This window comes from Hippocampus guttulatus, chromosome 21, assembly GCF_054856545.1.
Source record: "Hippocampus guttulatus isolate MCC_2025c chromosome 21, RoL_Hgut_1.0, whole genome shotgun sequence".
Lineage (NCBI taxonomy): Eukaryota > Metazoa > Chordata > Actinopteri > Syngnathiformes > Syngnathidae > Hippocampus > Hippocampus guttulatus.
This window is the reverse complement of record NC_141281.1, coordinates 6,625,763-6,653,328: the sequence shown is the minus strand read 5'-3', so window position 1 is coordinate 6,653,328 and position 27,566 is coordinate 6,625,763. Positions and strand designations below refer to the sequence as shown.

The 27,566-nt window shown below is 43.0% G+C and overlaps 5 protein-coding genes across 6 annotated transcripts in view; 2 read left to right on the top strand and 3 right to left on the bottom strand.

The window, feature by feature from the left end:
- Positions 1-556: 556 nt before the first annotated feature.
- On the bottom strand, positions 557-8,636 carry ift74 (intraflagellar transport 74). The gene is made up of 20 exons (XM_086102375.1): positions 8,506-8,636; positions 7,849-7,988; positions 7,529-7,664; positions 7,275-7,323; positions 6,993-7,091; positions 6,830-6,890; positions 6,554-6,613; positions 6,358-6,419; positions 3,590-3,728; positions 3,432-3,494; positions 3,137-3,280; positions 2,937-2,977; positions 2,780-2,859; positions 2,607-2,660; positions 2,191-2,288; positions 1,904-2,030; positions 1,645-1,808; positions 1,253-1,378; positions 905-965; positions 557-819 (listed from the first exon to the last, which is right to left on the bottom strand). Exons 2-20 carry the CDS (start codon positions 7,975-7,977, stop codon positions 704-706), a joined length of 1,809 nt encoding a protein of 602 aa, XP_085958501.1. The 5' UTR covers positions 7,978-7,988; positions 8,506-8,636; the 3' UTR covers positions 557-703.
- Positions 3,687-6,345, top strand: LOC147186888 (leucine-rich repeat-containing protein 19-like). Of its 2 annotated transcripts, XM_086102376.1 has the most exons (7): positions 3,687-4,129; positions 4,313-4,424; positions 4,530-4,777; positions 4,935-5,046; positions 5,275-5,362; positions 5,552-5,743; positions 5,817-6,345. In XM_086102376.1, exons 2-7 carry the CDS (start codon positions 4,323-4,325, stop codon positions 6,113-6,115), a joined length of 1,041 nt encoding a protein of 346 aa, XP_085958502.1. In that variant the 5' UTR covers positions 3,687-4,129; positions 4,313-4,322; the 3' UTR covers positions 6,116-6,345. The 2 variants fall into 2 exon arrangements, with proteins under 2 accessions (XP_085958502.1, XP_085958503.1); XM_086102377.1 differs by lacking the exon at positions 3,687-4,129 and having other exon boundaries at positions 4,296-4,424.
- Positions 8,637-13,118: 4,482 nt separating the features above from the next.
- On the top strand, positions 13,119-17,785 carry LOC147186886 (cyclic AMP-dependent transcription factor ATF-1-like). The gene is made up of 5 exons (XM_086102564.1): positions 13,119-13,176; positions 15,035-15,253; positions 16,155-16,301; positions 17,257-17,365; positions 17,637-17,785. The coding sequence occupies exons 1-5, from the start codon at positions 13,119-13,121 to the stop codon at positions 17,779-17,781; spliced, it is 678 nt and encodes a 225-aa protein (XP_085958690.1). The 3' UTR covers positions 17,782-17,785.
- A 542-nt stretch (positions 17,786-18,327) lies between these two features.
- LOC147186885 (MORN repeat-containing protein 3-like) lies at positions 18,328-21,900 on the bottom strand. Its single transcript, XM_086102515.1, has 5 exons — positions 21,756-21,900; positions 21,517-21,674; positions 21,158-21,314; positions 20,895-21,079; positions 18,328-20,760 (listed from the first exon to the last, which is right to left on the bottom strand). Exons 1-5 carry the CDS (start codon positions 21,898-21,900, stop codon positions 20,695-20,697), a joined length of 711 nt encoding a protein of 236 aa, XP_085958641.1. The 3' UTR covers positions 18,328-20,694.
- Positions 21,901-24,228: 2,328 nt separating this feature from the next.
- LOC147186884 (uncharacterized) overlaps positions 24,229-27,566 on the bottom strand; it is a 43,584-nt gene continuing 40,246 nt past the window's right edge. Inside the window, exon 17 of the mRNA XM_086102204.1 lies at positions 24,229-27,542. Coding sequence (XP_085958330.1) covers positions 27,538-27,542 — 5 coding nt within the window. The 3' untranslated portion in view covers positions 24,229-27,537. The remainder of the gene's footprint in view (positions 27,543-27,566) is intronic.

Sequence of the window (27,566 nt, the reverse complement as noted above, 5' to 3'; positions counted from 1 at the left end):
CCTTACTATATACATGGTCGTTTTTTTTTCGGCAAAAAACGCCTTACCATACATGGTCGTTCTTTTTTTGGCTAAAAAGGCCTTACAATACAGGGATGGGGTGGGGGTTCGGCTCAAAACGCTTTACCTTTCATGTTTGTTTTTTTGGGCTGTAAAAAATGCCTTTCTATACATGGACTTTTTCCTCAAGAAATGCATTGCTGTACATTGAAATTTAAAATAGAACTACACAGCGCGGACCCCAGCCCCCACGCTCCTTCAAAAAAGCCCATCTATATGTGGACACATTAAAAAAATGAAAAGCCTTACTGTACACGGTTGTTGAAAACAGCATAGGTACAGCGTTCGCTTCAGTCTCCGGCCTTCTTGTGTGGAGTTGGCATGTTCTCCCCATGTCTGTGTGGGTTCACCCCGGTTTGCTCCCACATTCCAAAAACATGCGCGGCAGGTTATTGCCCATTTAGAGTGCCCTATACACTCTAAATTGTCCCAACATGTGATCGGGCTGGTTGTTTGTCCATGTGTGCCGTGCGATTGAGTGGCAACCAGTTTAAGGTGTAGGATAAATGTACATTTTATTCACGTTAAAAATAAAATCATTACATATGATCTCTGTTACACCCACCAAAAAAAAAAAGCTCAAACTAAAATGGACTTAGTGGAGATCCCTGTACATTACAGTTATCAAAAACAACGTGTGTATTCAGCTCCTGATGTTCTGCAGTGAGTCTATGAGGCTCTTGTTGTAATCTGCCACTCGTTCGTAGACTTCCTTGGACACGGAGGCGAAGTCACTCTCCTGAGATTTCGAAGCGATGACTGACATTGCTGTTAAAGAAAACAGCTTGCATGGAAATCGCACGACGACCACTGTCTCGGCCCACGGTGCTTTTGGAAAGGATACATTCTTTCATGACAAAGTTATTCTGCTCCAAATGTTGCCACTTCCTCTCCAGGTTAGCCAACTACCAAAAAAAAAAAAAAAAAAAAAAAGAACATGAGCAAACAAGCCAATTGAAAGTTAGGATTATTGATTCAAAATTATTCATATTCAACTCTAGGTCCATGTAATGTACTGTAGGTGTACAGTTTTGCCTCATGAAATTGTCCTACGAGAAGCAACGACAACAAGTAAGATTTCTGTGCTGAATTGTCTTACTCGTGGATGGACCTTAAGCTGTCTGTCAAGGATGCTCAAAACATGCTCGATATGCAATTCATACAAATGCATGAATGCGTTCAGCATACACACCTGCGCGTGGGTCTCGTTTTCTTCCAGTTTGGTCCTCAGCGCCTCATATTTGTGGCTCATTTCCTCCAAAAGTTGTCGGAATGAATCTCGCCGTTGTATGAGGGCAACTCGCTCCTCTTGTAGTCTCTGTACAACAACATCATATTGATCGTTTCAAACACCGGTTGCAAACTTGAGGCCGCGGGGGCCCAGCTTTGGCCCGCCACATCATGTGCATGCACTTTATAGTTCCTGCTCAAATCTTCAAAATCGCAAATTGTTTTCATGTTGATGTTACTAGCCACATAGCGGGGTCAGGGATCACCGTGTATTGCTCCTCAAAGCAAAATCAAGGTTCTCGAACAAAACTGTCGGTATGTGTACTCCTTTATGTGTGTGGCAAAGACTCCTACCGTCTTCCTCTCATCCGCTGTGTGTCTCAGGGTTTCCAGGTCCCTGTAGGTGAGCAGCTCGGATTCCATCTGTTTGACATTTTCCTTCAGTGTGCTCAGCTCTCCCGTGATCTTGCCCTCCAGCTGCTGCACTTTCTCCAAGTCCTGCTGCAGGCGCTGGGACTCTGGGATGCGGACACAGGGAATGCAATGTGATTTTGGCGGGACCACGGAGGGGTGGGGCGTCAGGTGCGGGTCTATGTGGGGGGGTGTCACCGACCAGAGGTCAGTCCTTTGGCGGTGCTGGCTGACTGCGACACCTCCGTCTCCTTGGAAACCAGCACGTCCTGCATGTTCCTCAGCTCGCTGGCAGTAATTGTATCCACTCGACGGAGCCGCAACATGTTCTGGAGCAAATACATGCTAGCACTCACTTTTGTAGAATGTGCTAAAAGCAGTTCAAGATGGGGTTGGTTGGTTAAATATATTTGCCGAAAAAAAAAAAAAAGTGTTCATGAGTAGATCCACCCCCTCGCCCCCCTTTGAATCCCCTCCTTCTCGACTCACCCGGCTGCAATGCTCCAAGAGGGAGACGATGTTCTCCTGGCTCTGAGTCATCTTGTTCTGCTCCTGAGTCCTTAAATCCTCAAAGGCCTGCAGGAATCCTGGCAATGAACAATTCGGTCAGTGTAAGTTACAAAGAGCTGCGTACTTGACGTGATTGAACCAAAAAGGCAACCAATAAAACAAGTTTGAAAAAAAGATTTTGATAGGACTATTCTATGACAAGGAATTTTAAAAAAAATTGTACAGCATCCATAATGCATTTAAATACCTCTCCAAATCTTTTATCACCACCAGTATATATGCAGGCGTTCAACATCATCAGCTGTTGTGTTCAAGGCTACTTTTAGATCTTGTCGTGTAGCATTTACAGTGACGTGCATGTGAATAGAACAAGATGACTCCCGTGTATCAGTTACCATCAATTTCTTCCTCTTTCCTCTTCAGTTCCTTGTACTTCTGCTGACACTCCCCTTGAAAAGAAGACGCGCACGATCATTTTAATGAAGTCTGCTGCAGATGTTTTTTTTTTATACTGGCTTCTTTTGTTCAATCGAATGAGATCCATTTTCAACAACTTTCAGCAGATGACCTTGAGCTTCCTCCGAGTCTTGCTCATGTTGTCGGATCTCATCTGCAATTTGACCAGTCCTGTCCCTGATCTCCACCAGTCTGCCAACACACAACGTCACAGATCAATTCGTGACACAATTGGCCCATCCACTTTTTCTCAAATCAAAGACACGTACTGTCTGTCCATGCTGGCGATTTCCTGATTATCCTCTTTCACCTGGAAAATGGAAGAGCGATGGTGTGTGGAAATATAAATAAAAAAATAATTTATATAGTTATCATGGACTTGTGGTGGTTGTCGTCGTGGTAAAGACATCTGAGCATCTAACCGCACGCAACACTGTTCTTCCATCGTTCCGATGAATCCGAACCCAACCTGTTTCAATAGTTTCTCTCTCTCCTCTTGAGGCGTGCTGAAGCTCTTGTGCTCCGCCTCCATGTTGTCCCGCTTGGCCTCCAGCGTCGACAAAGTTTCGTGTAGCCGAACCACTTCCTGTTTGATCTGCGAATGGGCCAGCTCCTATGCAAAAAAAAAAAAAAAGGCATGGAACAAAACAGAGGATAATCTTGCTGGTGATGCTTCGAACCTCAATCCGCAGATCAGGCGCCGGGGATGGCCATTGTTCTTTTCTTCCGTTTGTTTGCCTTTCTTCTGTTTTGAACTAACTCACCGCTTCGTATTCCTCCTTCCGGGTCAGCAGGGCATCCAGTTCTTCTTGGAGAAGAGCCAGCTCCTGGGAGGGAATGAGGCGAGAACATTCAAGTGATGATCTGGCCGGTATTGATATTTTTTGGGCACATTTTACAAAGAAAGTGGCACAACAAATACCTGTAGCAGCTCCTCATTGGCTGTGGTCATGGTGAAATATTTCTCCTGCTTTGCAGCCGGCATGGCTTGGACAATCTCCTCGGCAACACGCCTTTCCTTCTTGATTTCTTCTTCAATGGCCTTAATGGCATCCTCTCTTCTGCAGAGCAAAGACACAAGAGAATAAAGGACGGGAGGAAAGAGGCACGCGACAACAAATGATTCCGAGACTTGGTCAGAAACAGTCAGAGAAACCGGAATGAAATTCCCCAAAAAAAGAATACCAGCAGACACACACAAAAAAGGCTGACTGTATATGGTATGTATGTGTGTGCGGAAGTGTGCTCCGAGAGTTGACTTCCTCATCACTTGGGGCTGTGCTCAGGCACGAACAAGGAAAGGTGCAATGACGAGCGACGTGATCAAACAACTGTTCTCTCCGGTAAAATGTTGCATGTAAGCTTTTCAGAGTTTACAACAAGGGGCAAAGGTCCTTTGCTGCGCTGGCTGCGCTGAGGTTGACACGCGAGTTCATCCTCTTGCTTCTCACTGAACAAAAAGGTATGTGGCTCGTGTTGATACTTAATACTATCGAGAAGACCATCAATAGCTGCGAGCAACGTTTTATATCAAATCGTTTTTATCACTGAAAAAAAACGATTGATACTTCTGTTTGTCCGCATGAATTATGTTCACCTCAGTCACTAATGGTGCCGGAAACCTTTTGCTTTGTTCCATTTCAAGGAGGCAGATTATGGGCCAGCCCCAGCAATTGATCCACCTGCTGTGGTTGGTGTCTTTCGTAGCAATATGGACAAAAAATAAGCACGCTACAGTTGCCGTGCGAGATGTACACGTAAGGATTCTCTCTTATTTTGATCTGATGTAGCACAGTCAGCAATGCCAGCTGGTCCAAGTATAGTTTTCATGCTCTCACCATCCATTCACGCTTATGTGGCAGGTGCGTAACTTAACCAACGTGTTTCTGAAAGCTATCCCCCCCGGCGACAACAACTCATCTGTGACTAGTCTTGTGGTTGAGAGGAATCAGATTACGCTGTCCAATGGGGACAAAATATCCTTGGCCGGTTATCCCCAACTCGTGGAGCTCCACCTGGATCTGAACCGGGTGACCTACATACCTGCTCGGTACCTGTCGGTTGTGCCCAACCTCAGCGTGCTGTCGCTATCCAACAACCAAATCAACTGGTAAATATACATTTAAAATAATACATACATAATTGCAATTTTGTAGATATTGATCTTCGCAGTAACTTGCTTTTATGATCCTTTGACCAAAAGGTCAACATCAGTCTTAGTCGTTTAACTACCACTGCCATGACTGTACATTTGGGTTTTATTCTAGCCTAGTACCCGAGTCTTTCTATGGCCTCGATGCACTCCGAGTGCTGAACCTGTCCCACAACCTGCTGACAAGTCTTCCCGCACAGCTATTCAGACCGCTTAATAATCTACAGGTAACGAATCATGTACTTGAATCCCGAGACATTTACAGCATTGCGCAAAAAGTCTTGAGGGGGGGGGGGGGGTAACGATGGCTTTGTCATTGTAACGACGGCTTTTGCAGTATTTTAGACGACTAGAATATATTTTAAGGACGACTGACGATAACCGGGATAAGTGGAAAATAAATGTGGTTTGATCACCATAAAGGCAATATCCTGATCCACTCTGAACTCTGTTAGGTGGTAGACCTTCAGGGCAACCCGTGGAATTGCTCCTGCCGACTGCTGAGCAGCATTCAGGAGATAAGAGCAGTGGGAGTCACCATGGGTAAGAAATATTCGCCTTTCGTAACAAACGTCTTGAGAATCACGTCATATGAATAAATCAGCAGCAAAACTATTGAAGAGTGATGATAGTGCAATTCTTTCTGTATTTCTATTTAAATGTAGTCAAATGCGCAATCCTAATATATGGTCAATACGTAGTAGATAATCACTGTCATGTTTGGATCCACAGCAGGGACAAATACGACATGCGCTTCACCTGAGCAACAAGCTGGAACGGATCTTTTCGAGGCTCTCACTAATTGCTATCCAAAATCAGCGGACCCCTCAAATCCACCATCCGGCACGGTAGGCCACTCTCAACAACCAAAGGTGCCACCCAATTTGCCAAAGGTTATGCTGACAACCAGTCCGGACAACAACGGTAAGAAATATCCAATTTTATAAGAAGCCGTGTGAATAGCTGTCTAAAAAAGACTGTTTTCAACTGAGACTAGCCCAAAAGCCAGGGCCCGGGAACACTTGGAGGTTCGCGGCGTGTGTTGCGGCCTTGGCATTGGCTACATCCATCCTGATCGTGTGCGCCGTCAAAGGCCCCTCCTGGTATCGGCTCTTCCACAACTACAGACATAGACGACTCCAGCAAGAAGACAACCGAGAGGGCCGCGCTGCTTCAAGCATCTACTCAGAGACGGACGGGGGACACATGAGCCAGAAGACGTTCACCTTCGCGCACCCTGAGGGCGAAGAGGACCTGCACTACTTTGAGGATCCGTACGTCAAGGCAGAGGAGTAATGGCAAGGACAAGCGGGCGCGAGGATTAAACCGAAAGACTTGGAGCAGACTGAGCCACATCAAATGATCATAGCATCACCAAAGGCAATAAAATATTAGCATCATTCAGTTTATTATTTATAATGTCTTATTTTTTCAATGAAAGCAAATCTATTCACTGGAAAATCGGCTACTTAGCTGAGACGTCCTTTTTTTTTCCTCGCCAGCTGAGGGCAAAAATTCAACTCCTCCGAAATACTTACTCTCTTCTCTCAATAAAGATGCTGTCGATGCTTTCTGCCTCTCTGTCATTCTGAGCTTTCAGCTGTTTGGAGGGAAAAAAAAACAAGTGAAATGGTATTACAATTGATCATTGACCATTCTTTGACTTTTTTTTTTGTCCTTTCTGGATCATTTATTGACAGAAGAGCTTATTGTCTGTTGACGAAGCGCACTTACACTGTTGTAGTCGTTGATCATTTCCTCCATGTCTGAGTTGGTGTTGAGTTTGTCCATCAACTACACATGAAATGACAAAAAAAAAAACGTCAGATGGCTATGTATCAAAAGGACCTCCATAGTGTTCAATTATGATTCCACTCGAGGCAAAAAGGCTTTTGGTATTTTTCTAAGGCGCCATAGGTCCGCCATGTTTATCTATATGTGGGAAAACGTGGCGAAAAAATTAATTAATTAAAGTCAGCAAATCAAGTGTAAAGAGCTCAGGTGGCTTACCATGTTGTAGTCAGCGAGCTGGCCCTGCAGATCCCTGATTTCTGCAGCCAGACTTTCAGCCCTGGGGGAACAATGGGCAAATAGATCCATAAATTTGATCAATATAATTTATTGATTATCAACTGCAACTCAGTCACCTGTGCCAACCGAGATGGCCACTGACCTCTTTTCATAGGACAGGTAGACAGAGTTCTCCTGGTTGAAGGTGTCGATCTCTTTGTGGAGTTTGCCGATCTCTGCGGTTAACTCGTTGATCTTACTCCTAACACAATCGCAGCGACAATTAATTGGACGCCGGTCATGGGCTTGGATGTAACGGCTTCAGTCTAGACTTTCAGATGGGTGAATATAAATGATTTAAGGTATAGGTAAAATATTTTTGATCACCACCACCCTCACCAAAACAAAGTAGTATGTGGCAGAGGTATGAATATCTGCGTGTTACCTGAGAAGACCCAAGTAATAAGACTTGTCCAGAATTTGTCTCTGAGGTCCTTCATGGGGATGGTGATGACATGGTAGTGAGAGACAATACAGAATGATAATTCATTGCATCCTAATTGCTCGATAAATGTGCTTAAGATCTACATTTTCTCAATGCATGAACACTGTTTACTAACACGCAAAATGAACATGCAGACTTAAAAAATGCATTTCTGTGTTCCCTGCGAGTTGTGACGACTAGAAAAACTTGCTTACCCTTCAACCCGGTCTTCATACCACTGAGGCCTTGTTGCGTCACAGGCCTATCGGTCACTTTGATCTGTGCGGACAGGACTCCAGGAGTGGTAATGAGAGCCCTCACGCCAGGATGAACACCCGTACCCGGAACCATCTGGAGGATGAGTAGAACAAACTCCATTTAGTAAAACCGGAAATACGGGTGGTTTATAGAAAGCAACTGAGCCTTGGTAAAGGAAAGTTATGTGATGCATAGTTTGAGAAAAGAGACTGAAATGTAGTATGACAAAAAAACATCTAACATACACATAGTGGAAGTACTGCAAACATTGTCGTACCCCAGTTGGTATGCGTATGGCCGTAGGAGGGGGTCGAACTGCTGTTAATGGTCTTCCGCTTCCTGGTACCGCTGATCCAGTACGACTGATCGGCCGACCCATACTGGAGGGAGGCCGCTGACTCGACATCGTGATGTAACCTGTAAACACATTACATACTGTAAATGTAGGTTGTTTTTTTGTGCGGTTGCTTAAGTGTTACACATTTTACTTGTGGGGTTTTTTTTGTATGGTTTTTGAAGTGAAATATTACTGTGCTGTATCATAGCGAGTGTGTGGATAATGCAGCCCCACGTGCATTGACTTATGGTGCCAGCCAGGTGATTCGCAAAATAACGGAATCATATTTGAATCAATACTTTTGGTCACTGCTCACGTGCGATAACTTCATTAAGTGATTTGACAATTCAGACAAATTTCGGCTCGCGATAAAAAAATAAGTTTGACACACGCATTAAAACAAATGGCATGGCGTTACTGTCAGACATCATTTAGTCGTATTGATCGTTCTGTCTTGAAATATTACTTGACCGCTGTATGCATGTTTGTGTTTTGTATCGCTGCAGCATTCGCCTTTTGTACACGAGAAGCAGCAAGCCACTAAAAGACAGCACTGTCATATCGCAACATGAGTTTTGCAAAAACATAGTACATTACCTTGAACGCCGGTTTGCCTTTTTCGCCAATATTTCAAATGTTTATGTCGTTTGTCTTGAAGTTTGTCCCCGGAGCTAGCAAAAGAATGTCTTTACAGGAAACCCACGGCTTTGTTAATGTTACCATGGCAGCTTTCTTCATCGCTGATATTGTGGCGTCGTTTAAACACGAAAAGGCGTACTACTGCCACCAGCTGTCAATATTGTGTAATGACAGACCCTGTGTTACTTTGTCATTTACTGTACTGTAACAAGTCCCGGTACTTCAATACTGTATATATAATATGCTAACATAACTTTTCAAATAGCGCTTTTTGTTTTTGTAAGTGTGTGCGTGTGTTTGTGTGTGTGTTTTCTCCCCTGTGTCGTCAATTCATGGGGACGTCAGCAAGAGATGGCGTTTCATTGACGCACACCACAACAGTCGTCTCCGTGGTTGAAAAGGCATCCCATGTGATCATAATAAAGTGGGCATGTGTTGCAATACAAATTTTACTGTATGAATTATGATAAAAGTAAATTGTGAGCCGCTAAATTCAACGAAATTTGATCCACGCTGTTCAGATCCACTGTAGTAAAGCACAAATACAGTATATGAAATGCAGTCCAAAATAAAACAAAACACTTCATCATGCCTCCACGTTGAGCCACGGACACTGTTGAGCATCTTGGGTACGAGTTGCCCCACTTTTACCAGCGCAAAATGACATGTCGCGATCGTGTTGTGTGCAAGTAATAAAAGTTCATACGCAACACGCTCACGGATTCACAGCGTCGGAATCAATAATGGCCACGTTCAAGTTTGCGTAAACAGAACTGTTGTAAGAATAAGGAAAACGTGTTTGAAGCGATATTGTTAGTTGGCTTCATGCACATACGTTCGACACGGAAGATAGGCTTCATATCCCAGAAAACGCCACTTGAGGAAAAGAGGACAGGCGGACTTGTGTAAATCACGTTAGCAGTACTCGAATTGTCAATATTTTTTGCGAATATATTTTTTGTCGACAATTTTGCAATGCTCGTGTGGAGTACCGGCCTCTTTGGATATTATTTATTGATTTGCTATGAAGATTTTTTTCCCCTCCGGGGAGTACTTAAAGGCAGTTTGTTCGCACCCTAATTTTTTCCGGGGGGGGGGGGGCGTCTTCATGCCACCTTTGACCCACCTTTCACATGGGTTCAGGAAAGGGTTTATGTTACCCATAATCCTCGACGGCGGCAATATTTCAATCATGAGGCCACCGACGAAGTTGACTTATTCTACGTCAAGACGCTTGAGAGCTGCGCGCTGGAGACTTTGACGTCACCAATGCCTGCGTCACGCGGGGACGTCGCTAGGAAAATCGCAGTCGAATGATAGGAAAACGATGTTGCCTTTTCCTACTCAAAAGAAGCCACTTTTCATCACGCCTTGACCTGGTGACGTTTTCTACAAAGTTTAAGGAAAAGTTTTACAAAGGTTTGGAGATGAGACCCCCTGATGTCCACAAATGAGTCATAACGCATGTCCCGATTGCATACCACAGTCATTTAGGCCAATTTGAAACTGCAATATTATCATGAGCAAAATACAAGACTTGTTTGCAATTTGTACATATCTGAATTACACCCACATTGAGCTCTCTTTTTCTTCTTCAAGGCACGAATTTTAAGTGTTCAACATTTCTTCACATTCTTAGTGTGTGTTCACATCTGCCTATGCTTGTATGTTTTCCTGAACCAGTATTTACATCTGGCAAGCTCATGTTTTCCCGCTTGAAATAATCAATCAAAATGCTTTATATATCAGAATTTTAACCCCAGGTGTTTGTTGTTTCATATTCCACTTGTCTCAAATGTTTTCAACGCAACAAAAGGGTTAAAGTACACATTCATCTTTTCTTATGAGGGGCATACATGATTCTTATTCATTGCATTGCCAATAATAAAATAATAATAAAAATCCACACGTGAATTCACACGCGCCATATTAAAACACAATTTACTGCTTCTTTGCATCATGTTAATCAGCATTTCACTGTAATGCCAATCGAGATCTATCTAATCAAATATGCATATGAGAGAATACATTGATACACGCATGGCAGACAACATGCATTTACACTATCGTTTTTTCAATATAAAATTATAATGATAGACAATGTTAAAATCAATTCCTGTATTTTAAAGCTCCTGTAAATCGGAAGGGTGTGCCATAAAATGGTAGACACATACAGGTATGTATTAGACGAACAGTTTTCTTGATTTTTTTTTCTACGTAGTACTGTATTTTTTTCCACCGACGCAGATTATAGCTGGAGAGGAATAAACAGTTTATTTCAGATGGCAAAGTTAGCGTGATGATCGGTGGCAATCACCGCTTTTGGTGGCCACTTGTGAACTATAATGTAGGTCACATGAGGACAGATTCATTCAAACCGGGGATGTCGACTCGCTTATTCATGTGCGTATTCATTCATATCTGAATGAATTCGCAAATGCACGTGTGGGCCACGTCATACAGATGCCAGACAAGTCCTACGTAAAATGCTTAAGACCGCATGTTTGATCATGTAGTCCACCAATAGCGCCCTTTGTTGGGACTTTGTCGCAAACAAATGACAGAGCAGGATCACATTCAAACACGCAAATGGTTTCATCTTGATTTTTTTTAAAACAATTTCGCGGAAAGTCGAGTTGACGCATGAATTACGTGACGTCTAACAAAGTATCCCTATGGCACATTTTAAGTGTAATAAGAATATTTGCATTCAGAGCTTTGGTGACATAAGGTTCGACGCAATAAACAACCCGGGTTGAAAGGAAGACCGGTTGGCCTTGCGATATTTTTCCGCCAGATTTGTTGTCCTTTTGAAGATCATGTAAAGTTTTACGTACAAAGGAGGCGCAAAAGACATGTGATACATGAGTTTTGGCACCGTCGAGTTTCAGCAATGGATGTGAGTATCACAATTACGAGTTCTGGTGTCGGGCAAGAATACGGCAAATGATCATTTATATCAATGTGTTTATCCATGTATTTTATTTACTCGTCTCTGTAGTTAATGAAATCGAAGTGTGTCGGTAATTGTCCATTTTGTTGATTTTTTTTCAGATTCTATTTAGACAACGTTTACAATCCAGTCATTTTTTTTGGTGTTGTTTCTACATTACATGAACTCAGATTGTAGGATGCACACAATAGATTTATACTGCAAGAGGAATGATTTTTTTTAATGTTATCAGGGGAAAAAAAATTGTTAAATTCTGGTGACAAACAAACGAACACCATGTTATTATTATTATTATTTTAATACCAACCTACATTATCCACCGTGCTGCACTAACGATACTATTACTATCACTACTACTACTACTTTAATAATATTTTTTAAATGACTTACTAACTGCTTTTGCCTTTAGGCTTGCTTTCTCCAAATGTTTCTGTGCACGGCATTCTGAATCTTTCACCTTCTGTTATTGGGCTCAAGTAAGTTTTGGCATGTTTTACCAATTCATGCCCTTCTTGACCCTACAAAGGTCACTTGCAGTGCGTCGCCCACTTTGGAATAAAGCCTACCGCAATCACCTGCAAAGTATGTATTAGTTTATTGATTTATTTGGAAGTTTAAATAGAATAGTAGGTGAAATATATGAAATTGGATAAGTTAACAAAAGAAATAAGTGCATCAATTGGCACAATTTCTTTTTTCAAAAGAAGCAAAGGGGGCATATCTACCTCGTAGACAGGTTAATATGATATTTATGTATGAATCAGCAATGAAATATATCATATAGCAGACAAACACAGTGATATTTGAGAAGTGAAATGCAGTTTATAGGATTTACAGAAAGTGCAATTGTTTCTTAAACAAACATTGGCAGGTGCATGAATTTGGGCACCCCAACAGAATAATGACATTGATATTTAGTAGCTCCTCCTTTTGCAGAAATAACAGCCTCTCCACGCTTCTGATAGCTTCCAATGAGGGTCTGGATTCTGGTTGAAGGTGTTTTTGCCCATTCTTCTTGACAAAACATCTCCAGTTCCGTCAGGTTTGATGGTTTCCGAGCATGGACGGCCCGCTTGAAATCACACCACAGGTTTTCAAAAATATTCACAACTGGGGAGTGAGATGGTCATTCCAGAACAGAACATTGTACTTGTTCCTCTGCATTCATTCCTCGAGAGAATTTGAGCAGTATTGAGAGTTGTTGTCTTGTTGAAGTATTCAGCAACTTCCAACGTTGTCACTGATTCTTGAACACTGTTGGCAAGAAACTGCTGACTGGAAGCCATGCGAACTTGAACAAGATTGCCAGTACCTGCACTGGCCACACAGCATGATGGAAAAATCACCACCAAATTTTACTGTGCGTAGCAAGTGTTTGTCTTGGAATTCCGTGTTGTTCTTCCGCTGTGCATAGCACCCCCTTTTAGGTCCAAATGATTCCCCATTTTCATTTCACGAGTCCACAGCACCTCATGACAAATTGAATCCGGCTCGTCCAAATGTGCTTTAGCGTATCTCAAGCAACTCTTGTTTGTAACACGTGCACAGGAAAGGCTTCTGCCACATGACTCCCCCGTACAGCATCTCCTTTGTGCAAAGCGCACTGAATAGATGAGCGATGCGCAGTGCCACCATCTGCAGCAAGATCGTGTTGTGGAGGTCGTTGGAGCTGGTCTGTGGGTTGAGTTTTGACTGTTCTAACTGTCCTGCCACTCCGCCTGCACTAGAACTGTGCCTGTGGTTTTGTTTCCTCATAATGTTCCTCACGGTAGTGATGGGACCAACGGCACTGGTGTGGTCAGCACTGCGCCAAGTGTGTGTGAAACTCCGTGTTGGTGCGTGCATGGCTTTAACCGGTCTCCAAGAGTTGAAATCACCTTGAGAAATCGGAACAAAGACACTTAAAAAAAAAAAGAAATTGTTCCTCAATAAAAATGTATGAATTAATAAATTTTTTTGGGTGTGTTTTTCATATGATTAAACATTTTGGCACCCCACATCCCATACGTAAGTTAAACCTTTTAACTATGAATGAACACATTTGCTGTATTTTGCATGCCAACTCATTTGAGCATTTACACAGGGAGGAACATTTAACTCAGTTAAATGGAGCGAATGAAATTACACAAATATGAAACCATATTTGACGTAAAAAAAAGACTTAGCACTTAAATAAAGTTTAAATATTATTTCACAGGCTTATTTATGGGTTCACAGCATGCAAGTTGTTCCTTTTTTCTTTTTTTTTTTTTACATTTTGTTTACCTGCAATGATTTCAGATGTACAGCAGAGGTCACTATTGACTGACCAACACACTATCAATACAGTGTCAACACAGTTTTTGGAATACACTCTTCGAGGTATCGTCTACCCATCACTGCCTAGCAGCTGAAACTGACAGCTGAAATCTCAGAGCTGTCTTTTTGTATCCTTTCTTCCGCCCATCGATCCATTTTCTAATCCGCTATTCCTCACGAGGGTCGTGGGAGTGCTGGAGCCTATCCCAGCTGCCTTCGGGCAGTAGGAGGAGGACACCCTGAACCGGTTGCCAGCCAATCGCAGGGCACACAGTGCCAACAACCATTCGCGCTCAACACTCACACCTAGGGACAATTTAAAGTATTCCTGAACCTGCCAGGCATGTTTTTGAAATGTGGGAGGAAACTGGAGTACCCGTAGAAAACCCACGCAGGCACGGGGAGAACATGCAAACTCCACACATTCGTAATTGAACCCTGCACCTCTGCACTTGTTTTTAGCTGTTTTTATTGTACCCTGTTGGAAGACCCTTGACATGCAAGTGTGGCTAGCTTCCTAATTGAGCAGCACATTTCACTCTAGAATGCTTTCGTGTTGATTTTGTTTTATTTTTTTGCACCCAGCAAACTTTTATCAAAGCTTCCAGATTTATCAAAGCTGTTGCAGGACATGACTGAGCCTGCTATATGTTCCACAGTATTGGGTGCCAGTTTCTTTGTACACCAGGCACAGGAAAAAACTATTGGTACTGCTTTTGTCATAAGAAAATTGTCCAGAAGCAGGCTTCAGGATTTTTGTATCCCTGGCTAAAGGGGGCGTAGACTGATAAATGGGGGGGAGGGGGGGGGGGTGATATCAAGAAATATATGTTACAGTATCAAGCCAAATGCAGTAGGATCTTAACTGGGGCTGCACAGATTTGTGATGGGGCTATCGCAACCCCTGACCTTGGTGTAGTGGCACCCCTGCCAAGGAGTATTGGGGCTTGTCAATATGCATTTCAGCACATTCAGCAATTTTTTCAGTGATTTTGTGCGCCCCCCCCCCCCTCGCCCCATTATTTAACAAAAGGGTTGCATTGTTTTCATCCTGTGCCATGCGTACGAGCAAAAGAACATTGTATCGACTTGAAACAGCCAGCAGGGTCAGTTATGTTCTGGGGCTGCTTTGCTATATCCGGCACAGGGTGTCTTGAACCTGTTCCGGCTGGAAGTAATCACAGGACTATCAAGGCATTCTGAAGTAAAATTAGCCCCAGACAGGTTTGTGGAAAGGCAGCGGTGACTTGGCCTTTTCTCTGCTCATTGCTTTGCTAAAGACCTTCCTTTTTCTTTTTCAGCCTCCTCAGTCTCACACTCTAAACACAGAGGGGGCACAGACGCTGACAGCGATGACGACAATCAACCCGCAGACGCTCGCTCCTGAATCCAATGCTTTTGGCTACTATCAAAACATGTGGAATCACCCGAATAACTATTTCCCTTCAATACAAGGTAAATTCCTCTTATCAATTGTCAATGACGGTTGTTATCTATAAAATCCGGGTACACGCATAACAATCCGGAACATCGTTATCAAAGTTTTAAAAGTGAGACGAAAAACAAGGTTGTGCGTTCTCACTTATTCTTTTTGTGTGTGGTCTACTTGAGATCACCGCCACAGGACATCCACCGCACACGTTACGATATCACCACCGACAGTCGAGACTTTCTTCCTCCAAATTAAATTTCTGTCGGTAGAACCAAGACTGACTTTGTGTAAGATTCAGCAGGGCACCCAAACTGCCAGAAAATACAAAGAAGGCAGAGCGGCAGTAAAAATAAATACCTAAAATAAATACAAGAACTGAGGCTAACTGTTATCTGGTTATTGCGTCACAGATACAAACGCTTGTCATTGAATGAATGACTTGGGAGACTTCATTTATTGTCTGGCAAAAGCAAGAGTGACCGATTAGCTTCCTAATTGGCGATCATTCGGGTTCATGTCACAACCACGGGATCTGTGGTTGTGTTGACGACACAAAAATCGGGATTTGCGATTATACATTTTGAACAGGTTGAACAACCACACTTGGTGGCCCCAACCATTTTTCCCTCTTAACACCCCCCCCCCCCCCAACCCCACACCATAGGGCAGTTGGTTGGGATCATGCATTTTTTTCGGAACATCCAATAATAGGACCAATGCTGACTTTTAGCCCGTGACTGTGACATCCAAACGACATCACATCAATTGTAATTACCACAGTAAAGCTGTTACACCAACAAGCTAACTCTTAATTTTTCTGTGTCCAGCAACATCTGGGGTGCATTTGTCAAAATGTAAGACCAGGCAAAATGTAAACTAAAATCTTATGCTTCTTAAATGACAGACTTTTCTTTCATTTTAAAGGAGGTCCTTTCTGTTATCAGAATGAGGGAGCACAGACGGTGGCAACAATGGCTATGCCAAGTACACAACCAACACAATCTCTACCCATTCCATACTGCACAGAGCGGCAGGATAACCTGCAGATGCAATTTGCTCAACCGCTTGCAGGTACAAATACTGAATTGCTTTTAACGGCACACAAACAGGAGGTATTAAGTATTGGAAGAGTCATAAAAGTTGGAACAGTTATGAAAACCAATGGAAAAGTGGCAGCTTTCTAATGGTTGTGGTGTGAAGGCTGAGGTGTGTGGATCCAAATGCAAGGAGGCAGGGTTGAAAACGCCTCACAAGTTGACTGCGATGGACTTTGCAGTTCATCGCGATCCAATAGAGAGGACAAGCCGTTCAGAAAATGTGCTTTGAGAATGAAAAAATAATAGTAATAAATAGAACTGTGCTTTGAAATGCTCAGTGACAGTTTTAAATTGGGGTAGCTTTGAGTTAAAAATAGTACGGACCGATTAGGTACAGCTAAAAAAAATGACTAGCTTTTAAAATTAAGTAAATGTAATTGTAATTAGAACCTGGTAAAATATTATTTAAAAAAAATAATGAATTAAAACTGTTTCCAAACTCAATCCAAAAAGCAAATGCAATGACTTCTAAACAATGCTTGATGGGTACTCAAGAAATTAAAACCGCGTTAAATTACCATTGAACTGGAGTACATTATCTTGAGAGGTGTTTTACATGCACGCGGGTTCCAAAAAATAAAAAAATGCCAAGAATGTCATGATTTGACCATTTACGAAGACCAGTCAGTCCTACTGCGCGGCGTGAATAAGATGACAACTTTGGGACTCGAACGGACTCGCGATAAGATAAGCCGCGATTCGCCCTGCCCAAGACAAAATGACTTGACTTGCTTTGAGACTTGAAGGCTACGACTTGAGACTAACTTGAGACTTGCATGTTTTGACTCAATCCCATCTCTGCTAATAATGTACTCCTTTGGTTAAAAATAGCAATACTTTTTTACGAAATAAGCATTAAGTTTGATATCTTGGGGAAAAAAAAAATGTTCGGGTGCAAGTTCTGAATGTTATCTCCGCCGGTTTGGCAGGTGACATGACCGCCACGCAGCTGCAATATGCCAACTCCATCCTCCCACAGGGCGTGGGACAGGGAAGCGGTCCTCGGAACCAGTCGGAACGTAGCTTGATGAAAAACAGGTACACAGAAATTTATGTTATTATGAAAGTGATTATTTTTTACAGACATTTCCAAAGCTTGAGTCAAATGGCAACGTTGGGTCCAGAGCTGTATCGCGTTTGGGATCAAGGTGGAACACTTTGGCCAGCTACAAATCAGAATTCGATGGCGCTCGGCCCACAATCGAAATGTCAGTCGACAATAGAAGGGCACAAAGGGTTAAACGAGAATTATGTTATGAAGTCCACACCAAATTTCATTCAGTCGCCTAAACATTTGCTATCCTTGCAGGGAAGCCGCCCGGGAGTATCGGAGGAGGAGAAAGGCGTACGTGCAAGGCTTGGAGGAACGTGTGGCAAAGCTTGAAAATCAGAATAAGGCTCTGAAGGAAGAGCTAAAAACCTGGAAAGAAATGTGTCATCATAACGGCCCTTGATAAGGCTGTTAAAATGGCTGCATGGACTGTAAATATAATTTAATTCATTTACTTAAAAAAAAAAAATGCTGCTATCGGACGATGCCAAGGAAGGAAGTCGACCGTCTTCTTGACACATTGAGGAGCACTATGGGCTTTATACCTTGCTGAAGAATAATCGGAACAGGTCAGATGAGGAAGCTGGCTTGAAAAAAAAAAATCAATATACTTGACCTGCTCTGCTGTCACAAGCTCGCATATTGTACCAGAATACAAACTTGGAAAAGCATATTGCACTGCGCTGGCCCACATTTGCACTAACTGCTGTGTATAATTGTCAGAATTGTATTTTAGAACTTACAGAGATTTATCAAATACCAGTGGCGGATGCTGGTCTGTCAAGGAGGGGAAGCTCAATTTCGGGCTACATTATAAAATGTGTCCCATTTATTTATACGTGAATTCTGTTCTCCGTTCCTTTTCAAGATCTGTGACCCTGTAATACCAACAAGGCGTCTTTTCCATGGCCTTAACTGGGGTGATATAAGTCAGTCTGCGAACACAAGCAACTACAAAAAACACCAGAAATAACTGATTAATCTGTCGCTAGTCGTTTTTAACAAAGAGTGTCGCTGAGATGATTAGAAGAAGTCTCCAGTTCAACTCAGAACAGAATTGAGAATTGAAAAATGCTCCCATGGATGCCGACATCAAAAGATCGGTGATTGGCTCATTTAGCTGTCAATCAAAAAGAGATTCAGCTTCAGACAGATCATCCAATCATCATGCATATATATGTGTTAGATTTATTTAGAATGCTTTTCAGTACTGCTTGATAAATCGCCATAACGCTCTTCAGTCCATCTACAACGTATGATGACCTCATGGCCTATTCCGACAATATATATATTTTTTATTTTTATTTTTTTTACCAGTCACCTTCAGTCACTTAGCGTAATACTCTTCGAAGATGTCTTCGTGACGGAGGCATATGTAGCCCTGGTACACATAAAGATAATTGCTGTTGGTGTCCTGTTTTCTTTTTCCCCCTCCCAGCCAAGAATGACAAAGGCCAGATTTAGCGTTTATGAAATTGTCCTGTAGTCTAAGGTTCATTAAGACTTAAGATGTCCCAGATAACCTCCAAGTCAGTTAGTCGTGACACCTCCAAGTCACGACTAACTGACATGAAACTGAATGTAGCAAATCAGGTGACCGAATCGCAGGAATTGCGTCCTGGTTCCTGGTTGTCGCAGTTGTGTTTCCTCATCTTGGTTATTGTGGGATTACGTTTGATCGTGCAAGATTTCTGTATGGGAAGACTAGGAACTGAATTTTTATGCATGCACTGTGCTGCGTTGAGATGATCGGAGCACACAACATACAGTACGATCAAACCTGAAACTTTAAAAATGTCTGAAGATTAAAAAGAAAAGTTGTGCGTAAGCCTTTGGCAGTTTCTGTCCTATTGTTTTTTTTCTCATTTTGATTTCAATTTGGTCCTCTAACTTGTCAAACTGTATATATCCCATCTGAGCTCATTGATTCTTGCTGGATTTATTTTCACTTGGGTGTCTGTAAATTTGAAAATGTGTGTGTGCGTCAACTATCCAAACTCCAGGTGTCTCAAAAGCACCGTTGAAATTGGCAGACAACATCAGTGGCCATCTTGGCAGATGATACCCTGACCAACTTAACTGCTTTTTCCAGAGCCTGTTTCAGACCTCAAAGTGCACCCGTATTGTCTTCAAGAAGCATGACTCTACCAAATCTGAAACTGGATTATCATGTTCCCTGGACTTCCCGATTCAGCAAAATCAAGAAACTGGCCTCGTCTCCACACACATGAGCACAGGACCTCATAATTCCAACTGTCACTTGGTTTGCGTCATGGACCTGCTCTGCGGCCGTTGAATGGTGTGACTCTTCCCAGCAAGACCGGAAAACCGAGCGCGAGGTCATGATCCACGGGTCACTGATTGCGACTCGATCCTCCTGACATTCTTTTACACCGTCATCAAGCAGGGCAGGGCATTCACAATGGTCAACCGAACGTCTTCGGAATAGGTACACTGGAATTGAAGATGTAGAAGGTTGTGCCGATCACTGTGCCACTCAAGGCATCAAGAATCCATCGTCGGCATGCCCAGCAATCCACTGAGCAGCTTTGAGGCGTCTTAGTCATGCGCAAGAATTTCCACAAGGTTTTGATTTTCCTAAATGGCAATTCTGTTAGGTGACCTAACCAGAGAACATGTTTCCAAGTTTTCTGATAACAGGGTTATCTGGTAATGCAATTGTGAAAACAAGTGACCAGTCCCACGAGTCACAACATAACCCAGTGAGGATGTTGCAAAGTTCAGTTCCAGTTTAAGACCTTGAGTTTTCTGAAACCGCCACCAACTGGTAAGGACGCAGATGAATTCCACAGGAGTCCCGTTACAGCTCGAAGTACGACGTCGACCCGCCGAGTCCGCCGTTGTGCCTTTGAGTCTATTTCGTTTGTTAGTGTCAAGATGTGAATGACACTAAACCCCTGGAAAGTCTCTGAATTAATTTCTTCGTCTGGGTCGGCCCCTCAAGTACATTTCAGACACAGCGATGCTTTCAACATTTATGAGAAAGTTTTTGGTCATGTCCTTTTCTGTAGACGCACGGCTCACAAAGTGCACAAAGGTTTGTACAGGCATCACGGGATAAATTTGGTCGGCCGACCAAGGCGTCCACTTTCACCGCAAAATTCTTCTGCATGGGCTCAAATCCTGCCACACACTCAAACACAGAAGGTGAGTCCAAATAATCCGTTACTGCTACAGAAGGCCAAATGCGCATCCTCCATTTTTCAGTTCTTGTCGGTGCAATGGCCGGTTGTGATCCCTTTGTCCATGAACTCAAATGATTACAAGTGTTTCGCTGGAGCAAGGTAATTTCCCATCAGCTTTCATCCACGTATACCGACTCGGCGTCCCTTAACACCCTTTGAATGTCCATTAGTGTTACCTAGGTTAAAAAAAATAATAAAGTTTCATTTGAAGCCATACAACTGTCTTCAGAAATTTTGCAGATCGCACTGTGACAGGCGGGGGGGGGGGGGGGGGGGGTGAACATATTGCAACATGAAGTGAGAACATTACCTGTGGAATTGGATACTTGGTGGGGTACGGCGCCGTCTCTCTCCCAGAATCAGACAACGTCCCACATTTTGCATCGCCGTCGACCCAAAGGCCTTCGTAAATGAGACCTTTGTCAGCATAGTAGAACTTTCCATGACCGTTTTTCTTGCCGCCCTTCCAGCATCCTTCATACCAGTTCCCGTTAGCTTCGACGGACAGTTCAAAAGTTAGACTTTCCAAATCATTTGGCCGCAATGAATTAAAAAGAAAAAAACTAATCTTACCAAATTGAATAACGCCTGTTCCGTCTTCCTTATCCCATAGCCACTCGCCCTCGTAGAGATCCCCACACTTATAGGTGAGTCTCCCCCAGCCGCTGCGATTGTCCTCGCTCCACTCGCCCTCATACGTCGCGTGCGCATCAAAGAAGGAACCGTGGCCCTGAAGAGGTGAGAGGTCAAAGCTAATTCACACTTCTGTGGACTCGGAAATGTTCTTCCCCACATCCTCTCTGGCTTGTTTTGCCTCAGTGTGTCAATTGACTTTTTTCAGCAGTCAATCTCAACAAATTGCAAAATGTCATCCGGTGAGATCCGGAATGTGCCGTGTAAGTCGGTGCGACGCCATTGAGAGAAATACCTACGTGTTTCATGCCATTTTTCCACTCTCCACAGTACTGCGTTATGTACTTCTTGGTGTCCGGTCGGAGTACACTGAAGATGCCGTAGCCGTCCTGTTTCCCAAATTTCCACTCGCCATTGTAAATCGCACCGGATGACTTCCACTCTTGGGTCCCCCAACCTTTAATGATCACAAGATGACGCTTTGTAATGCAGCTAACATATTGCCATGGAATTTGAAGACCAAACAATTTGAACTCACCGTGTTTCTTATTGTCCAGCCACTCCCCAGTGTAGTTATCGCCATTGACAGAAAATACGGTTCCGCGAAGCCCGGATTTCTTCGCTCTGTTATCTGAGACTGTGGAGCGGGGCAGGTTGAGTCGAGCTTTTTTAAGGAACGGCATCCCCTGCGGTCACCTGGTGGTGATATTTTGGTCAAGATGAGTTGCTGCAGTCACAGATTTGCTGAATTCATTTCACAAATATGAATGCAAGGTTGATTCGCTTTACAGACATCCACAAACAAAATAACTAACCTTCAATAATTAATCAATCAGTCCCCTGCGTCCTAAAACAATGTCCCGTGCAAAAATACCACATCCTACTTTTACAGCTCTCTTATAATCAATCACTTTTTAGTATGGAGCAGTGACGTCAAGACAACACATGGGCGTGGCAGAGTATTCTGACTGCATCATGATAAAGACAATGCTAAATTACAACACAAGGCTTCATACAGTAATATCCACAAAATATCATTAATAGTGGCGGGTAATTAATTTTGCACAGGAATTTGGACCGTTATTGATCACAATCCCAACCGTCCATCAAATCTGTCATGAATGAGTATATGTGTAGCTAGATTGTGTCTACTCTGTCATTTAACTTCATACCTGAGGTGAATGAATTTAGCAACAAGCGACAAGGGCTTGACATCTGCAAGATGGCGCTAACAAACTTCATTCAAAGGTGGTGGTTTCAGGGCACTGCGGGAAATGCACATCACATGAATTAGTTCGGATTGCAGCATCTGAGCTTTTGGGCTTGGATATAAAATGGACAAACATAATCACCTGTCAAAACATATCGAGATGCCCGAATGGCGTGGAAAGATGTTTGGTGTATTTGGGAACACACATTTTAATCAGATGGCGAAGGTATTCCGAATACGAAACGTAGCAAGCATCGTGACGGTAGGATTGTACAACGTGAAGCGATGACATAACAAAGGCCTCGAAGTCTGTGATGGCAAATGATGTAAGGGTGTGACAAAGACGATGACAACATTCAGAGCCTTCGAGAAAGGTATAGACTCCCAGGTGTTCATGGCCATTGGTTAGCTCTAATAACTGCACTTAGTCATTTAGAAGCGGGCAGGCACAGTCAAGAAGTCTGTGGTTCCAAACTTGGTTCACGCTCTTCTGTGTGGAGTTTGCAGATTGGCCCGTTGCCTGTGTGTGGGTTTTTTTTTTCCCCTCCAGGTACTCCTGCTTCCTTTCAAGGTCCCAAAACATGCGTGCAAGTTTAATTGAAGACTAAGCTGATCACGCTGCAGTAATTATTCTATAGATACAAAAAACAGAATTAGTCTATCAGAAAAAATAAACCTGACTGGGGGGGACTTCACTTCACCAGTGTCTCATTCAATGGCTCCATTGGAATGAATAACCTCCGTCTTGGATAGAATTACAAAACACAGCCTATAATAAATGCGCCCAATCTTAAACTCCCCTCCATCAGTTTCCGAGGTCGGGGTGTTGCTATTCCACAGATTTTTTTTTTCCTTTTGGGGGGGGCAAGGGTGAAATCCTGAATTACTATTTTAATTCAACGGTGCACCACTAGAGGGCGGCACACCAGCTTAACACTGTATCTTTGACGAATGGAGAAGAACAAAAAAGATGCATCTCAGCGCATGGGGTGTATTGCAATATACAGTATTGTACACTTATGTATTGCGGATTTCACTTATTGTGGAAGTGGCCTAGAACGTACGACCCGCGATGCGGGGGTGGGGGGTATTAGTGAATCATTAACAATTTGTAACATGAATGAACCTTTAGGCAAAAGCAATCGTAAGACTTTGTAAAAAAATAAAAATAAAAAATAAAATAAGGTCCTTTATTCCTGTCGGCCCGTGAAAAAAAGTCATCTGGAAATGTAATGTCAACATATTTTATCTTCTTGTAGTTCCTGTGCATGCCAAAGGGTCCAACGCATGTATTCGAACTTCTATCATCATGACCCAGGACTTGCGGTGTGCAACCCAAGAGGCCGAGGCTCCTTTATCCTCCTCACAAGCGGTTTGTTGACAACATTGGAGCCATTCACAACCCCTTGGTACCAGGGGAGGAGTAACTGGCCCTCTGTTTCAATGCTCGGTTTGGGCTCCGTGCACCCTCGAGTCATCTCCCCTCTCTCTCTGGGCTCCGTGTGGGTTACTCCAGTATCTGTGGCGCCTGATGTGGGGATCGGTCCCTCCCGATTTAGGGATGCACTCGCCTGCTGCACTCTGGGACTGGCGCCGAGTGCCAGCTCATGGTGGCGTGTGTGGGGTCTTCCCAGCGGTCTAGGTTTTGGGCAAGCCATGGCTGCTCCCTCCCTTTGCGGTCAACTGGCTGGACTGGACTGGCCTGCAACAAGGGGCACTAACTAACCAGACTCAACAGAAAAAAAAGTATTAAACAGAAAGCGCAAAGTCTCAACCAGTAAAAAGGATACCTGGACACGAGAATCATTTATTGTTTAATTGTCACGTCACTAATTAACAGGTAGTCACAATAAACACTTTTTTTCCAAACCAGAAAAAAAAAAGAAAAGAAAAAAAAAGCGACACAAGAACGAGGTTCTGTCAATGACATGAAGTACGTCTACCGAACACATCCGATTGTTTTGTCAGCATGCTCTGCAGGTTTACGACAACTATTTAGGAGCATTAAGGTCTACACTTGTTTTGTCTGCTCGGAGTGCTACAAAGGGAGATGAAGCTCCACAGCGCTCGCGCAAGATGACACAGCGGCCTTTGTTACAAAAGCCAAACCTACACAGCTGTCGTGAGTCTGTTTGTACCATCCGCTGATTTCAAATTGGAACCCTACACGGTCAACCATACCAGTCACAAGTAGATTATGGTCATTTACTTTTGCCTACATTTGTTTTGAGACTATTTTCAAACAGCAGACCAGCTTGAGGCTGCAGGAACACACTGATAAATACAAAAAAAAAAGAAAAATCGTTCAATATGTCTGAGACATTCTTTCACTTCAAGGGCCCCTTTCAAATGAAAAAGGCGAACGTTTGAGGACAGTAATTTTCGCCGGATAATTTGTTCAATGCGACGATAAAGCATCCTATCCGTTTCGAAGCCAAGGTACGACTTAACCGCTTGAACCTGCTGTTGGTGTTGTCCGTTTCTTTTTGTTCTGAGAGCGCATCAGCAATAAAATACCTATGTACATCTGTGTGCAGTCTCACACAAGCAAAATCAAAAACGTCCATCCAAATGAACGACACAAAAAGTGGGCTACAGGCAAAGGCTAAAACATGGCCCAAAAATGTCAAAAAATAAAATAAATACGCCATAATGCGAAATTCTCACCAATTTTACTTGTTCAAATGGAACGTCAGAATGCGTGTAAATGTGTTGACTATGAATGAGAAATATCCGCATATCATCAAGAGGAGAACACGTTAAGTTGTTGGATCGTGTTTTTGGTAGACAGAGCCCACTTTGATTATTAGCCCACTATTATATATCCAAAGATTACGGTTCAATGGTTGTGCCGAGCGTTGAAGCGAAAATTCCCTTTTAAATTGCAATGTCAAGTTTCTTGGGAAAAAAACGGATATATTTATTTTTGTTGAAAAAGACTATAGTTGCACAATGCCATGGACTATGAACCACCAATCCAAAAGGATTCACTTTTTGCTTTTTCTTTGTTTCGTTTTTTTTTTTTTTTTTTGGTGACGGCAAAGGGAAAAAAATGTGACAACCATAAATCCAAATGTCACACATTCCCATTTGCAGCAAATAAGTCATGTTGGAGCACACGTTCGGTACTTACATTATTAACAGTGGTTAACTTCACTCGTGTAACAATTAAGATCATTACAATGAAATGCTAATGTATCAATAACAGGTAAAAACCTTCACTTATTAACTTCTGCGGAACAAACGTATATTAAATCAGAGCAAAGTCGAGTTGGATTGTGTTGGACCTCAACATGTGCACCGTTAAGGTGACAAAATGACACTGCCTTTTATTCCTGTTAATAAACCTGCCAGACACTCGGAGCTCGCTACCCATGTTTGACGGATGCATTTAAGAGCTTTCTCTGCCCCCCAAGCGGACAAAAAAAAAAAAAAAAAAAGATTAAATACATCAGATGACATGAATATTGTTCAAATGCTACGATTACAACTGCTCTAAGGCCTTGTTCATTTGGAAGAGAGCAAAACCCGGTAGCAAAACCGACAAAACACAAAAAAATAACTCTGAATTAAGAGCTAATAAGTATGGCGCCACTTGTTTTAAATCTCCCAATTTGCCTGCGTTAGTACAATGTAATCCTAGAGCTAAAAATGCCAAACCAAAAATGATCTGAAACGACTTCCTCTTCCTGTCACTCACTTTGCAAAAACAAAACAATAAAAAGGTTTTGAAGTTGTAATGCATTTAAGTCCTGGATTCAAATGAAATCATGTGCCACCATTTCCTCCACATTCAGGTTACTTCCCGGATTACTGCAGTTTTACAAGAATCATGAAAGGGGCACGCACTTCCACGGATAACTAAAAACCCTCAAACTACCTAGAAATACATCCAGAAACCACACACACACATGCACGTCTTTCCATCGAACCACATTCCTTTGCTCACTTTCCTTTTGACGCCATCGACATTTCACCCACCTTCACTTTGTGCCTCGGAAGCATTGTTACCCCTGCGCCCCGTTCAGTCCCCGCTACACTTGACTGTGTCCAAGTACATTTTGCTCATCCACGTGTCATCGCACCGGAAGCAACAGAGTTTTACGACAACTTTCCATAATGCGGCCGAGTACACCCCTGCCACTGATGTTGGTGGGCAGGGCAGTGTCGTACGAAGCATTACAATGGAACGACGCATTTTTGCAATTCGATTTTTTTTTTAGCGCCATCTTGCCACAAACGAGACACTTTGAAGTGCGTTGAGGAGCTTCAGTCAGACAAAACTGTTCCTTGGTCAACATCTAATGGGATCTGGAGTTTGATAATTAAAAACAAACAAACAAACAAACAAAAAAGCAATTTGAGCACAATGCTGACTGCAAAAAAAAAAAAAATTGAGTGCGCTCCCAGTGGAAAAAAAAGCTGCTCCAGGATCCTGTCCGACTAATGTTGCATCTATGTCAAGAAATTAAAAAAAAACAAAAACCCAAATAAATAAATGCTAAAATTGAAACAGTAAGAAGGAACCAATGCGATTAGAAAGGACTCCCATCAAAAGCTACTTTTTAGGGTTGCCACTCAAAACACGATCACAAAGAGAGTTAGACAGTCTAAAATTGTTTTTGGTGTGTGTACGTCAGCCACTTTAGGTTTCTAAGCGAGAGTGAAGCGGTGAGGAAATGAACCGAGTATTGTTACACTTAAGCAGAGATAGGACAGTGTCGGTTATTGAGGGAACGAGGTTATGTTTATGACGGAGGCTGACCGTCCCAGTTGGGAATTCATTCTTGGAGGCAAGGTGAAGCAAAGTCCAAGCAACTGTCCAACAGATCTTTGGAGAGGAGGCTGAGGTGGGCAAGATTGCTTTTTAAGGGCTGCTGCTCTCCCCCTGAACCTCCCCCACGGAGCAAGGAAGGGGCAGAGGGGGAGCTGATGCAGCAGAGGCCACCTTGGATGCTGGATGGGTGTGGGTGGTGGCGCATGGGTGGGGGTGGGTGTGTGTGTGTGTGTGTGGAGGGGGGTCTGCTGTCATCAGGAGGAGCAGGTGATGATGTCGGCGCCGTGGTCCGTGCGACAGCGAGCCTTCTCGCGGAAGTTGAGCTTGAAAAACTCAATCTGCGGCAGAAATGTTGGAAAGAA

What these genes read in the sequence shown, in the direction of transcription:
- LOC147186888 (XM_086102376.1), top strand. Translation starts at nt 4,323, where the DNA reads ATGGGCCAGCCCCAGCAATTGATCCACCTGCTGTGGTTGGTGTCTTTC. An exon ending in TCCAACAACCAAATCAACTG is followed by an intron (nt 4,778 to 4,934) that starts GTAAATATACAT and finishes GTTTTATTCTAG; the next exon opens with CCTAGTACCCGAGTCTTTCT. An exon ending in AACCAGTCCGGACAACAACG is followed by an intron (nt 5,744 to 5,816) that starts GTAAGAAATATC and finishes AACTGAGACTAG; the next exon opens with CCCAAAAGCCAGGGCCCGGG.
- ift74 (XM_086102375.1), bottom strand. Translation starts at nt 7,977, where the DNA reads ATGTCGAGTCAGCGGCCTCCCTCCAGTATGGGTCGGCCGATCAGTCGT. An exon ending in TACCTGTCCTATGAAAAGAG is followed by an intron (nt 6,891 to 6,992) that starts GTCAGTGGCCAT and finishes TTGTTCCCCCAG; the next exon opens with GGCTGAAAGTCTGGCTGCAG. An exon ending in ATCGCCAGCATGGACAGACA is followed by an intron (nt 2,860 to 2,936) that starts GTACGTGTCTTT and finishes GTGTGTTGGCAG; the next exon opens with ACTGGTGGAGATCAGGGACA.
- LOC147186886 (XM_086102564.1), top strand. Translation starts at nt 13,119, where the DNA reads ATGCGCAGTGCCACCATCTGCAGCAAGATCGTGTTGTGGAGGTCGTTG. An exon ending in GAGGTCGTTGGAGCTGGTCT is followed by an intron (nt 13,177 to 15,034) that starts GTGGGTTGAGTT and finishes GTTTGTGGAAAG; the next exon opens with GCAGCGGTGACTTGGCCTTT. An exon ending in ATTTGCTCAACCGCTTGCAG is followed by an intron (nt 16,302 to 17,256) that starts GTACAAATACTG and finishes CCGGTTTGGCAG; the next exon opens with GTGACATGACCGCCACGCAG.
- LOC147186885 (XM_086102515.1), bottom strand. Translation starts at nt 21,900, where the DNA reads ATGCCGTTCCTTAAAAAAGCTCGACTCAACCTGCCCCGCTCCACAGTC. An exon ending in GCTGGACAATAAGAAACACG is followed by an intron (nt 21,675 to 21,755) that starts GTGAGTTCAAAT and finishes TGATCATTAAAG; the next exon opens with GTTGGGGGACCCAAGAGTGG. An exon ending in GGAAAAATGGCATGAAACAC is followed by an intron (nt 21,315 to 21,516) that starts GTAGGTATTTCT and finishes TCACCTCTTCAG; the next exon opens with GGCCACGGTTCCTTCTTTGA.